Source organism: Notothenia rossii, assembly GCF_949606895.1.
Source record: "Notothenia rossii genome assembly, chromosome: 7".
In the NCBI taxonomy this organism is placed as follows: Eukaryota; Metazoa; Chordata; class Actinopteri; order Perciformes; family Nototheniidae; genus Notothenia; species Notothenia rossii.
The window spans coordinates 46,408,452-46,422,670 of record NC_136905.1 but is presented as its reverse complement, the minus strand read 5'-3'; the positions used below and the strand labels follow the sequence as shown (position 1 = coordinate 46,422,670).

The following is a 14,219-nucleotide window of genomic DNA, read 5'->3' as shown; positions in this document are numbered from 1 at the left end:
TTATGAGGGGCCGTACAGGACATTATTCAGAAATACCGTTCACACACACATATGAAACGCACTCACACACACATGAAATCCAAAGTTATTCACATTTAGATATCAAACACTCTCACATACACTTATGAAATGCTCTCATATACACATATGAAACGTTCTCACACACATGTGAAACGCTCTCACACACATGTGAAATGCTCTCATATACACATGTGAAACGCTCTCATACACACATGTGAAACGCTCTCATATACACATGTGAAACGCTCTCATATACTGTACACATGTGAAACGCTCTCACATGTGAAACGCTCTCATACACACATGTGAAACGCTCTCATATACACATTTGAAACGCTCTCATACACACATGTGAAACGCTCTCATATACACATGTGAAACGCTCTCATACACACATGTGAAACGCTCTCATATAAACATGTGAAACGCTGAGTTCAGTATTGAATTAATTTGCTTTTCAGTTCAAAAAGGAAGGCTTTCCTGTCACATGAAGGAAACAGGAAGACTTCACTTTATGAATAGCAAGACATTGCTAACATTTCAAAGAGCCCTTCTTAAACCAAAATGAATTTTCATCTTTTCCTCGTTGTGTTTCAAGTACAAACTTAATTTTTTGCGATAGAAGGAAATGAAGAGGATGTTTTACGCTTTTCTACTAGTGCTTTGCAATGCATTGAGTCACTGCAAGCAGAAGAATCCAACAACTTTGATCAGGAGAGGCTGTATAGAATGCTTGATGACCACACAAGGACTCTATCTGCATATCTTACTGTTTCGAGGTATGGCGAGGATAATACGGATGTCAGTAACCTTCTAGGATCCTTGTATAGATGTTTTCGCAACTTGCTGTATGCACATGAGACCAGACGGAGAACACTGATGTGACAATCAATCTAATACCCCCAACGACATTGCGAAGCCATGCAGGTCGACCCCAATACAGGATAACCGCTGAACACATTTCCCACTGTGTTTCAATTGGTATAACATGGTCAAGAATTGCATCATGCTTTGGAATTAGTCAGAGAACCCTATACAGACACAGGCAAACTCTGGGAGTTGAGCCATTAAGCTATGCAGTATTGTCAAATCAAGACCTGGGGCCGTATTCACAAAGCATTTTATCTTACTGCTAGGAGTGCTCCTAACTCGCGCTAAAACATTTTACGTAGGAGTTTTTTCTTAAAAGTTATTCACAAAGCCGCTGAGACCTACTCATACTAAGGATAAATCACTAAGAGTGAACTAAGAGTGACGCGCCGTTGCTATGGATTACGTCGATTCTCGTGCATGAGTTTAGAAGCGGTCAGTACGGTGATTGGTTGTTCAGAGCAGGCGGTCTCTGTGAAACTCATTCGCAACATCCCACAAACGAGCCCACTAAATCACCGAAAAACAAGGAAATAGCCTAGGCTAGAAATGTATTCCTATCAAATAGTTATGGACAGTGCAGTTAGCAGAATACACGCATGATGACAAGTTTGTGCAGACCACGATAATGACGTTGTATATGCACGTTAAAGAGAGAGAGCAAACAATAAAAATACGTAAATTGCATTAAATTAAGGAGGCAATTAAAAGCACCCTGCAAACTATTATCCAATGAGCATATTTCCAGCACTTAAACACTTTCAATAACGGCCCATACCGCCGTTCAAGTCCCCCTATCATGATGAATGAAAACAATCTGCGTGTTGATGGAATGTACTTTCTTTCTATTGACGAACACGTCCTCATCTTTTGATGGCGCAATTATTTGTATGTGCGTCCCGTCAATAGCACCGACCACACCGGGCATACCTGCAATTGCCATGAAGTTGGCTTTGATCCTGTGTAGTTGTTGATTGTCCAAAGGAAACCGGATAAACTGTTGGATGATATGTGGTCTAGAGAGCGCGCTGATGGTTTGGTTTATGGCACGTCTGACTGGTGGTTGCGATATTCCTAAATCGTCGGCATTGCAAAGTTGCTAAATATCGTAGTGTTGCCAAACATTTTATTTCCGGACTAATAGGGTTATTCCTGTTAGTCGGGGATGTTATTGCATCCCGCACTAATTCCACAAAAAGTTTGATACCCTTACGATTTAGCCTATATCTCTTGATCAATTCACAGTCTTCCATTGTCTCCAAAACATTTCGTCTCGCAGCCATTTACAGATTCTTTGTGAATAGGTCTTACTGAGTTAGGAGTCCTCTCGAGGACTTTTAAGCCCTCCTAAACTTAGGTGCTACTTTTATGCCTAAAATACTTTGTGAATTGCTCTGAGTGAATAAAATTAGGAGTCCTAAATTTAAGACTGACACGCCCATTATGTTTAGGAGTTTCTCCTAAATTCGCCAGTTAGGAGCTACTTTTAGCCCTAAGATCCTTTGTGAATACGGCCCTTGGGCAGCATTGTGACAAACATACTACAGAACGCTCCAAATGCAGGGGAAGCATATGTACTTGGAAGCCTGAGATCACGTGGCCTAAGAGTTCAGCGCTGGCGGGTCAGACAAAGCCTGCATCAAGTGGATCCCATTGGGCGGTCTTTTAGACGTCGACATGCTATAAGACGAAGGGTCTACAGCAGAGGTGCCCAGTACGTCGACCGCGGTCGGGCAATGCTGGTAGATCGCGAGTCATTCATAAAAAAAGAAATCCAGCTCCTTTAAAATAGACAAAACAGGTTTTGATCCCTCCTCCCTGCCACTTAATTCAAGAGTTTACTTGATTGACATAAAAAGCAACCTATCGCTTTCCAGTCTGTTAACCCAGAATGCAAAGCGATACAAAATCAGTCAAGTGCCGGGAAAACTCAAATTAAGAGACAAACAACAAAATGAGTGCGGGACCGAGCAAAAAGCTAAAAATATACCACTTCCACCCAGAATGGGAGGAAGAATATTTGTTTGTGATGTCACATTCAAAGGTTATTTGCCTTATTTGTAAAGCAAGCGTCGCTCTGCCAAAGAAAGGTAACGTGGAGAGGAATTATCGGAGTGTTCACAAGGCATATGACAGCGACTTCCCTCCGAGTAACGAGTTGAGAAAGAGAAAGGTCATGTATTATTGCTACAAAAACATTATCTCGCAGTCTTAGTGTCGCCAACTCGTTTCTAACATGCAAAAAGACAAACAAATGTATTTTCGATCTTTCCAATCGAGACAAGATCTCTCTCTCCCCCGTCTGTGTGCGAGGGGGCGGGGCAGTTTACACACACGCGGCTGCTACATGCAGCAACACACGGAGGAGATGGCGGAGAGAAGTGCTCCAAGGTGTGGTTAAATGTTACCCGTCTTAAGGTGGGCAATGCTCGTTGCCAATAGTGTTTAGCATGTAAGGGCAGTGGTGTAGTGGTCCCTGGAGAAGTGGGTATACTCTTAGTTTTGCTATTTTTTTTAAGCAGCCCATAGTGCAAAGGATTATCGCCCTGTTTTATAGTGACATACTCTATTTAGTTCACCCCAAAAATATTAACCCAGTATAGTTACTCAGTATTACTTACACACAGTGGTGGACAGTAACAAAGTAAATGTAATTCGTTACTGTACTTAAGTACTTTTTTGAAGTATCTGTACTTTACTTAAGTATTTCCATTTTGGGGGACTTTTTACTTTTACTCCACTACATTTCAAAGTAAAATATCTTACTTTTACTCCACTACATTACGGGACATCTGTCGTTCCTTCTCATGAGTGAATTATTTGTTATATAAATAAGCAGAGCGTTCCACAAGGTTTAGGAGTGTGTTTCTTGGAATTTTGACCATTCTTCCAGAAGCGCATTTGTGAGGTAGTTTAACCAAGAGATTTTGGACAATTCCATACTCCCAACTTTGAAAACAGTTTGGGAATGGCCCCTTCATGTTCCAACATGACCGTGCACCAGTGCACAAAGCAAGGTCCATAAAGACATGGATGACAGAGTTTGGTGTGGATGAACTTGACTGGCCTGCACAGAGTCCTGACCTCAAACCAATAGAACACCCTTGGGATGAATTAGGAGCACAGCCTGAGAGCCAGTCTCTTCATCCAACTTCAGTTGCCGCTTCTGGAAGAATGGTCAAATATTTCCATAAACACACTCCTAAACCTGGTGGAAAGCCTTCCCATAAGAGTTGAAGCTGTTATAGATGCAAAGGGTGGACCGACGTCATATGAAACCCTATGGATTAAGAATGGGATGTCACTTAAGTTCATATGCACATCAAGGCAGGTGACCCAATACTTTTGGCAATATAGTGTATATATATATATATATAAATAAATATCACCACAAATATTGAATATCATCATTCAAATAATTCAACAATAAATTCAAAACGATATGTTACAAAACAACAATATATAGTTAACAATGAACAAAAATATATACATTTTACAACATATCCATGAAAACCAAAGTGACTCTCTCAACCCAGTGCTGGGTTTATAAGTAAGTGCTCATATTACAGTATTTTCCAGACAGACTTGCTTTCTGCAGGAGTTTTCACACCGCATTGCCTTGAACGCATAGAAGTGGCAGCACGGTGTCTCTTCAACCAGGTCCTCATATACTTTTGAGGATCAAACATAGAAGTAGGGGGGCCGTTGATATTAATCATCATCAAGTTTGATATGTTTGAGATCAGTAGTACAGCCCTTTTGTCTGAGCTTATATTGTTCATAAGGCTAAAGTTCCTCTCACACTCTGCTGTACTGACAGGGAATGTCTTCATACAGTTCATGAGTGGTTTTAGGTCCTTGGGCTCACTATTGGGCTCTTCCAGTAGGTCTCGCATCCCATTCAGTGCTTGGTCTGTGCACAAGTGAAATCGCTTGCACAGTCGCTTAACCTGGTCTTCACCATGGCGAATGCTGGGGTTTGATGGCCATTTACTCTGATCAAGGATGCTGAAGTCCTTGATGACCGCATCTTCGAAAGACAAGCGTTGCTCAACATTGTTCACAAGGCTTTGTAAGAACTGGCCTGGATTGATTGACTTCAGCTTTGCATTTCCTACTAGAGCTATAGAGCGATACTCCCCAGCCTCTTTTGCCTCTAAAGCCTCACAGTATTTTTCACCTGGACTCTCTTTGAAAGACTGTATCACTCTGATTGAGCGTTTCAGCAGATGCTCTGCTCTGAGGAGAGTTATAGAATGAGTTTGAAGCTCCAGTGACAGGACACTTAGTTCATGGAGAGTGTCATACATGAGCCCAAGGTCACAGATAAATTCAGGACTTTGAAGACGGTATAATAAACCTCTGTACATTTGTTTCTCTTTGGTGGACCTCATCTCATCGGAAGACGCATTCTTAAAGTGCTGCACAAGACCTCCAAGGGATGTCCACACAGCACGAACAGTACGAAAGCTACTGTCCACCCAGCGTACATCTAAAACTCTGCCAATGCGAAGAAGTTGTGAGCCTACTTCAGCTGCTGCATCTTTGAGTTCACGCTCATTTTTGTTCGACATACTATAAAGTGAATATAGCTTCTGCATAAATATTTTAAAGTGGTTGACACCCGTCACCTCATCAACAGCATTTGACACAGCTAGTTCCAGCCTATGGTTCATACAGTGCAACACAAAGAGCCTTGGGAATCTCGAGGTCAACCTGGTTGCTACTCCTGACTTCTTTCCTAGCATGACACTGGCTCCATCAGACACAAATGTTACCCAGTTTACAAGAAGCCACTCTTCTGTAAAGCCAGCCTTCATTAAACAGGTGAGTAAAGCCTGTTCTATGCCATCTGCTCTCTGATTGTCTAATTCAACTAGATCAAGGAATATGAACTCAGGGCTTGCTCCTTCAATTGACGCTTTTACAGAAACTGTCATGACAGGTTTGTGACTTAAAGAAGAGGCCTCGTCAATAAGGACAGCTAACTTCGTGGATGATGCTATTATGTTACTCACAATTTTGCTCTGCATCTCACTGGCAACATGTTGTATGATTTGTGTTGCACTGTAACGTGAATGAAGTATTGAGCCCATCTTAACACCATTCAGTTCCTGCAGCTCAATGAGGCTCTCATGGTCAGAAAAGGGTCTGTTCTTTTTGGCCAAATGGTAGGCTGTTCGGAACACAGCATCAGTTTCCTTCTTGTAGGACTCAGTCATAACCTCCACTGCATTCTCAATGGCCGATTCTTTTTGTTGTTCTGCCACCTTCACAGCCTGAGAGTGTGCCTTGGACAAAGCATGTTTCCTGATCTTATTTCTCAAGACTGACAGACTTGTTTCTCTACTTCCCTGAGAAGACACTTGAATTTCAAAGTTCATCCATTCTCTTGAGAGTGATACACCTTGCTCCTTGTTGATCCCAATGGAGTTCACACTGCTACAAACCAGACATCCTGTGAAGCATAAACATACAATGTAACTACTGTATCCACAGCTGTATGTGTGCATGGTCTATTTTTCCCATATACATAAAAGGACACACGCACACAATATTAATGTGTGTCCACTGTTTCAGAAGCTACCTAAACTAACAAGATACCTAAACTTACCAAGTTTTTTGTTTTTGGATCCCAACCAGGGGTTCTTGGATTTAAAATCCTCTTTTTGATTGACAGTCCACAGGTCAGGCCAGTCATTATTGATGTCTAAGGGAAGAACAACAAAAGTGATTGAATTATAGGCTATAAAAGGGGAACAATGACCATAACCTATTCAAAAGTGTAAAGTTGTCACCTTCATAATCTGCATTAGTAGATTTTTTCATTTTAGCCCCCAAATAGTCAAATAGTCAATTACACAGGGCCTAGCTGTAGCTTTATCCATGGCTGTGTCAATACAAAGTGTGAAAACTCTTCTAAGAAAAGGCGTTATGACGTGACTCAATGTTGCACACAAATTAGACCTAAACACAGACAAACCTTGTGCCCTTTTCAACCAGGTCCTTGGTAAACAACAGCACGTTTCCTTTCGTGAGGAAGACGTACTTTTAAACTTTTACCGTCATATACGTCTTTTACTTCCTACCGCATCCTGCCTTCAAAATAAAAGTACCCGTTTTCATAATGTATCCAAATTCGTGGATTCCACGTAGCGTCGCTATGCCCGAATCTGGCTGTGCGTCGCACAAGGTCAAAATGCCCTTGCTATTTTTAAGCTGTTGGCTGAAACAACAGTCACCAAAGTAACACAGATATAAGACTTTATTCAATCTTAAAAGAGGTAGATCGGCGGGATAAATGGCTGTCTTTTAATTAGAAGAGACCACTGGCAGCCAACATCTACCCTCAGATTGTGCAGTCTCCTATAAATTAGCACTAGCTACATTTGACCTCAAATTATGTAGCTGCTAGTGCTAGCTAGCTAATTTTTTATCTCCATTTGACAGGAAAACGCTGACAATCCAAAACACTAATCTTCAGTTGCCACAGCTAATGTTACAATTAAGCAGATAGCTGTGTCACGTCACCAAACACACGATGATCTTAGCATTATGTTAGCTAACGTTAGCTAAGCGCTAACGTTCTTCAGATTGCGTGGTACCTAGCTATGCTCTTGAAAAGCCTTCAGGCTATCTCTGGTGTATGGCGATGGATTTTGTGTACAAGATAAATGTAAATGTCGGGAAAATAAAGTTGGGGCAGACACTTAGCATAAGGGACACAATAAAGTTCAGAGTAATAAATATGGATTGCAGCAAATAATGGATGTATTTTCCAAATGTCTTTCTGTCTCACTAAGGTGTGCTGTGCTCATTGCCATGAAGCTATAATAGCTAACTAGCGCCACTAGAATCAGAAATACTAAATTTAAAAGTTGAAACCAACTATTAACGAAAATAATGCTATTACTACTTTTATGTTAGTATATATGACTACCTAGCTACGATTTGTTACAAAAATCTTAAAATATAGAAGTGAGACCCACCGTTATTGTCGTCTTCATCTCCTTCCCTGTCAGCATCCTCTTCAACGGATGAGGGGGACGGAGGGAGCGCAGGTGTTGGGCTGATGTCAGGGCTGATGATAACAGGGCTATCAGCTAACAGCTCCGGTGTTCTAGCCTCACTATCTGTAGCTGAGCTGCTGGCCGATGCAGTTCCACAAGGACGTTTATTGTAAAAGGAAATTTTAGTCTGAATGGCTCGCTTCATTTTAACAGTTCATACAATTTTTGTAATGGCAAATAGTTGAAAGTAAATTAACATTTGTCTATATGCAGTTTTTTTCCCTTATTAAGACCCGCCCTACTCTGCCTCTGATTGGTTTTTCATCAGTTCTCGCGCTGAAAACCTGACCAATCTAACCAGCGAAGGCATAGAGTTAGCCAATATGAGGCAGAGTAGGTTTGTGTCATGAGTCTTCACAGTACTATGAAATGACATTGAGCCACTACTAAATAATGCGCACCAGCGGTGATTGAGAAGTGGGTATACGCCATGCTGTCTGAAAAATAAGTGGGTATACGCCGTATACCTGCGTATACCCTGGACTACACCACTGTGTAAGGGCGGTAACACGAGCGGTAACAAAGTTACTCTTTATTGTTTACAGTTCTGTCATCAGATTATTTAATATGATTTGTCAAAACATTGTTGTTTCTTTTGATGTGAAATATTATTTATTTAATTAATAAAAAGCAATGTTAATTTTGTTCACAATTTGTTTAGTTAATTTAATAATATATGTATTTTTGAATCAAGTATACATCTTTATTCTCTTCATTGTTAGTTTCCACATGCCTAAAACAACCTCAAGATAAATCTAAAAGTTGATGGCTAAATAAGAGCGTTTGAGAAATTGTGCAAGGCATAATAGTCCGAATAGTCGATTAATCGTTTGATTAATCAATAGATTAATCGATTATCAAATCAGTCGTTTGTTGCAGCCCTATTGTAGTTATCCCATGTATAAATACAACGTGTTATTCAGCAACCCTTGCAATTTGGGATTTTATCTTTGGTTGGTAGACCTCGTGAGCTGGTTATTTCATAAGTAGCTCACCAGCAAAAAAAGTGTGGGCACCCCTGGTCTACAGTGTTCAGGTCCCCAATCAATTGTGGTAAGTTGAATTGTAAACTGCTCAAATGTGCAGGTTTTAAGTACATGCTTACTTTCATGTATTGTATTTCTCCCAACAGGCATTTTGACGGCAACCACAAGCTGGTTAGGTGGCTAATGGTCTTTCATGGCTGTGTTGATGGCTTTAGCGGGACTATTGTGTACTTACGGTGCTTGTCTAACAACATGGCTTCAAGTGTCGTGTCATTATTTTTAGAAGCAGTAGAGAACTTTGGTTTGCCTTTAAGGGTCAGATGTGATCATGGTATGGAAAATATACGTATTGCCCGTTTTATGTTGGAAAGAAGAGGATTAAACAGTCGTAGTGTTATTACAGGTGTTTCAGTAAACAACCAAAGGATTGAGAGACTATGGGCAGAACTAAATATAGTTGTATCAAGACACTTTGCAAACATTTTTACCTTCATGGAGGAACAAGGTATACTGGATTCATTAAATGAACTTCATCTTTTTTGTCTACATTACGTCTATTTACCAAGACTAGAAAGGGCAGTAACAGAATTTTTCAACCAGTGGAACAACCATGGCCTTTCCACACACGGGGGGCAGACACCTCTTCAGTTGTCATACACAATGTAGGAATTCATCCAGTTATAAATGACATTTTTGATGTCGACAACTTTTACGGTACTGATGAAGAAGGGCCATTACCTGAACTGCAAACGTAACAACGTAATAATTCCAGACATCGATGTTACCTTAAATGAGACAATCATGAACAATATACAAGTTAATCCACTAGAAAATGAAGGTAACCATGGCATTGATGTTTTCTGTTCACTTTTGCAATATTTTCAGTGAAGTCATTTTGTAGATATCTTGTTTTGAAACAAACAAGAAATTAACATATATAAACATTTGTTCAAAACTATGAAAAGGAGTTCATATCATTTTCTTTTTTTTTTTAAGTCATTTCGCAAGAAAAGCAAGTACTGAATTATTAATGTTTGGAAGGTTTTTATTTTAAACACATCCACACATACACCAACTTTCTCCTGTGTGTTTCTTTTTATAGAAGGAAAACTTTATAACTTTCATCACTTTTAGGACAATTAACTCTCCTCATTGGTTTCATCCCACCCATTCCCAGCTAGCGGGGAACGTTCTCACAACTTTGGCTATCGTTACCTATTGGTTCTAACAAGGTTTTAAAGAAACGTTTTAATCTGATGTTCAAAGAACCTTTTTAGGATATTTATTTGTTCAAATAATGTTCCTATAAGGTTTAAGGTTAACTAAGACATAACGTTTTAACTGCAACATTCAGAGGATGTTTTCAGGATGTTATTGAGGCCTGAGATGACAGAAAGTTTTTTTATAAAACGTTCCTTTAATGTGATATGTTAACAAAGGTGGAACGTTTTGCCTGCAACATTCTAAGGATGTGTTTTGGACGTTGTTGGGTAACACATTAAAGATGTTCTTTATAAAACGTTCCCTCAATGTTACATGATAACAATTGAAGAACATTCTCCAAGAAACATTCTGAAAATGTTTTCAGGATGTTATTGAGGCCTGAGATGAGAGAAAGGGTTGTATAAAAGGTTCCCTCAATGTTACATGATAACAAATGAAGAACATTCTCCAAGAAACATTCTGAAAATGTTTTCAGGATGTTATTGAGGCCTGAGATAACAGAAAGTGTTTTATAAAATGTTTCTTTAATGTGATATTTTAACAAAGGTGGAACGTTTTGCCTGCAACATTCTAAGGATGTGTTTTGGACGTTGTTGGGTAACACATTAAAGATGTTCTTTATAAAAACGTTCCCTCAATGTTACATGACAACAAATTAAGAACATTCTCCAAGAAAAATTCTGAAAATGTTTTCAGGATGTTATTCTTTTTTTATAAAGCGTTGCTGTTATGGCAAATATTAACACGGTCATGGTCAACGTCAGATTTATTTCTAAAGCGTTTTAAGAAACAAACTTGTTGCATTAGTTTGAAAAGGATGTTTTAAAAAAAATCTGATGTCACCACATTTTCCTTTTGAAAAAAACAAACAAGCACGTAATTCATGATAAGCTGTAAGCAGATATTCCATGTTTGCGGTGGCATGTGTGAGTTCCCAGCTAGAAATGTTTGTTACCATTCGTTGTTCTAGGAATGTTTTCAGCGGGACGTTTTATTTTGGTTCCCAGAATGTTCTTCTGAAAGGTAAGATAACGTTCTTTAAAAACATTCTTGAAATGTTTGTTGATAACCTTCTTAAGATGTTTTTGATAACATTATTAGAACATTATGCCCTACTGTTCTTAAAACGTTTTCAGCGGGGCGTTTTATTTTGGTTCCCAGAATGTTCTTCTGAAAGGTAGGATAACGTTCTCTAAGAACATTCTTAACATTTTTGGTGATAATTTTCTTAAGATGTATGAGCGCATACATCTTAATAATAAGTGCAGTTCGAATTCTCTACGTGATAGGAAAGGAGGTTTCAAACTTCCTTTATAACCTCCTTTAGCTTAGGAACCACTGAACCTCCCTTACCGAAAGGAGAGGAGAAAATGCCGGCCCACAATGCCTTGCAGCCGCAGCATTTGCCATCACACAATAGTCGGCCGTTCACGGAAACAAACGATTAGGACGGAGAAATTATATCATGAAACTTACGGTGCTTATTAAGCATTTTAAAACGTATGTGGTAAGTTGTCAAAGTGCTTTGTTTTGAACGTTCATCAGTATTATAATCAAAAAGAGAAATATGAACGTTAGTTTTTACTGAAATTATTAAATAAAGTCAACATTTCACAGAGCTCTGTGGGGTTTGTTCAACTTTTAAAATATGTTTGAATAGTGATATACACAGTGATAGATGTTAAGGACTAACGTTTATAATAAATACATCCCAGCTAGCGTGGAACGTTCTCACAACTTTGGCTAACGTTACCTATAGGTTCTAATAAGGTTTTAAAGAAACGTTTTAATCTGATGTTCAAATAACCTTTTTAGGATGTTTATTATTTCGAATAATGTTCCTATAAGGCTTAAGGTTAACTAAGACATAACGTTTTAACTGCAACATTCAGAGGATGGTTTGAGGATGTTATTGAGGCCTGAGATGACAGAACGTTTTTTTATAAAATGTTCCTTTCATGTGATATGTTAACAAAGGTGGAACATTTTGCCTGCAACATTCTAAGGATGTGTTTTGGACGCTCTTGGGGTAACACATTAAAAATGTTCTTTATAAAATGATAATAAATAAAGAACATTCTCCAAGCAACATTCTGAAAATGTTTTCAGGATGTTATTGAGGCCTGATATGACAAAGTGTTTTATAAAATGTTCCTTTAATGTGTTAAGTCAACAAAGGTGGAACGTTTTGCCTCCAACATTCTAAGGATGTGTTTTGGACGTTGTTTATAGAACATTCCCTCAATGTTACATGATAACCAAAGAAGAACATTTTGAAAGCAACATTTGGATAATGTTTTCAGGAGGTTATTATTTTTTTATGAAATGTTCCTGTAATGCGAAATATTAACAGGGTCATGGTCAAAGTCAGATTTATTTGGAGTGCGCTTTAAAAAACAGAGTTGTTGCATTTGTTTGAAAAGGATGTTTAAAAGAAATCTGATGTCACCACATTTTCCTTTTTAGAAAAAAACAAGCACGTAATTCATGATATTGCATGTTTGCGTAGGCATGTCTGAGTTCCCAGCTAGACATTGTTGGTTCTAAAAACATTCTGAGAATGTTACCATTGATTGTTCTAGGAATGGTTTCATCGAGAAGTTTTATTTTGGTTCCTAGAATGTACTTCTGAAAGGTAGGATAACGTTCTCTAAAAACATTCTTAAAATGTTTGGTGATAGCATTGTTCGCACATTATACCCCAAGTGTTTTTGTTGTTTTTGCACATATCTCTATTGTCATATGATCCATATAATAACACTTAGAAAACCAAAGACAGACATATAGAGGAACGGACCGACTATCACTGCAAGTCCCTGAAACCCCTTTTATTGTTTGTATGTGTTTCTTTCTACTGTGTGTCTCTCTCTCTGCCTGCTGGTCTGCTCTACATGGCTGGGAGCAATCTCCAATCAACCACACCTGCAACCTGCTCGTCAGCCACACTATGAAAGCCTGCAGCCTGCACTCATTCCCTGCCGGATTGTTGCCGTGAACGGTTTGTTGCGTGCCGCTCTAGATTTTTACCGGCATATTCTTTGACAACTTTGCCTGCTTTTGCCTCACACTGATTTTTGTGTCTCTCCCAGGAGGAATCCAAGGCCTTCCACACTCCCAAGACCAGTCAGGCCTCTCTACCCACCCTGGAACAACTGTTTCCCACTGCCGCCATAACCAACCTCCACTCCCAGCTCCCCTTTTCTAATAAACGAATTTTACTTTCACCAACTGATTCCGTGTCATCCTTTTACATGTGTTAATAGTCAAATTCCAATAGTTAAGTAAACTATCATAATCATCCTAATGACCACAGTGGTCAGTCCTCTTACCCAGGAATTTTGAGTTGAACAATTACAGGAATATTATGTCTTTATATTAAAATAATGTAAACATATTTTAGTAAATTGTTATCATAGAACATTTGCATGATTTCTTTAACATAAACCATGTTATCCTTCTCTAAAATAATAACATTCTGGCAACCTAAAAAATCTAACTTGCAGCTGAAAATGTTTTAAGAACAGTAGGGCATACAGTAATGTTCTAACAATGTTATCAAAAACATTTTAAGAATGTTTTTAGAGAACGTTATCCTACCTTTCAGAAGAACATTCTGGGAACCAAAATAAAAGCTTCTGGCGAAAACGTTTTAAGAACAGTAGGGCATAATGTTCTAACAATGTTATCAAAAACATTTTAAGAATGTTTTTAGAGAACGTTATCCTAACTTTCAGAAGAACATTCTGGGAACCAAAATAAAAGCGTCTGGCGAAAACGTTTTAAGAACAGTAGGGCATAATGTTCTAACAATGTTATCAAAAACATTTTTAGAATGTTTTTAGAGAACGTTATCCTACCTTTCAGAAGAACATTCTGGGAACCAAAGTAAAAGCTTCTGCTGAAAACGTTTTAAGAATAGTAGAACATAATGTTATAACAATGTTTTCAAAAACATTTTAAGAAGGTTATCACCAAACATTTTAAGAATGTTTTTAGAGAGCGTTATCCTACCTTTCAGAAGAACATTCTGGGAACCAAACAAAAACTT

At 38.7% G+C, this 14,219-nt stretch overlaps 1 protein-coding gene and 1 long non-coding RNA gene across 2 annotated transcripts; one reads left to right on the top strand and one right to left on the bottom strand.

Moving 5' to 3' along the window:
* Positions 1 to 2,862: 2,862 nt before the first annotated feature.
* On the bottom strand, positions 2,863 to 6,649 carry LOC307013155 (E3 SUMO-protein ligase KIAA1586-like). Its single transcript, XM_079640410.1, has 2 exons — positions 6,506 to 6,649; positions 2,863 to 6,349 (listed from the first exon to the last, which is right to left on the bottom strand). The coding sequence occupies exon 2, from the start codon at positions 6,273 to 6,275 to the stop codon at positions 4,455 to 4,457; it is 1,821 nt and encodes a 606-aa protein (XP_079496536.1). The 5' UTR covers positions 6,276 to 6,349; positions 6,506 to 6,649; the 3' UTR covers positions 2,863 to 4,454.
* Positions 6,650 to 12,581: 5,932 nt separating this feature from the next.
* Positions 12,582 to 13,395, top strand: LOC307045980. Its single transcript, XR_013810036.1, has 2 exons — positions 12,582 to 13,169; positions 13,261 to 13,395. It is a non-coding gene; the product is annotated as an uncharacterized lncRNA (long non-coding RNA).
* Positions 13,396 to 14,219: the final 824 nt, after the last annotated feature.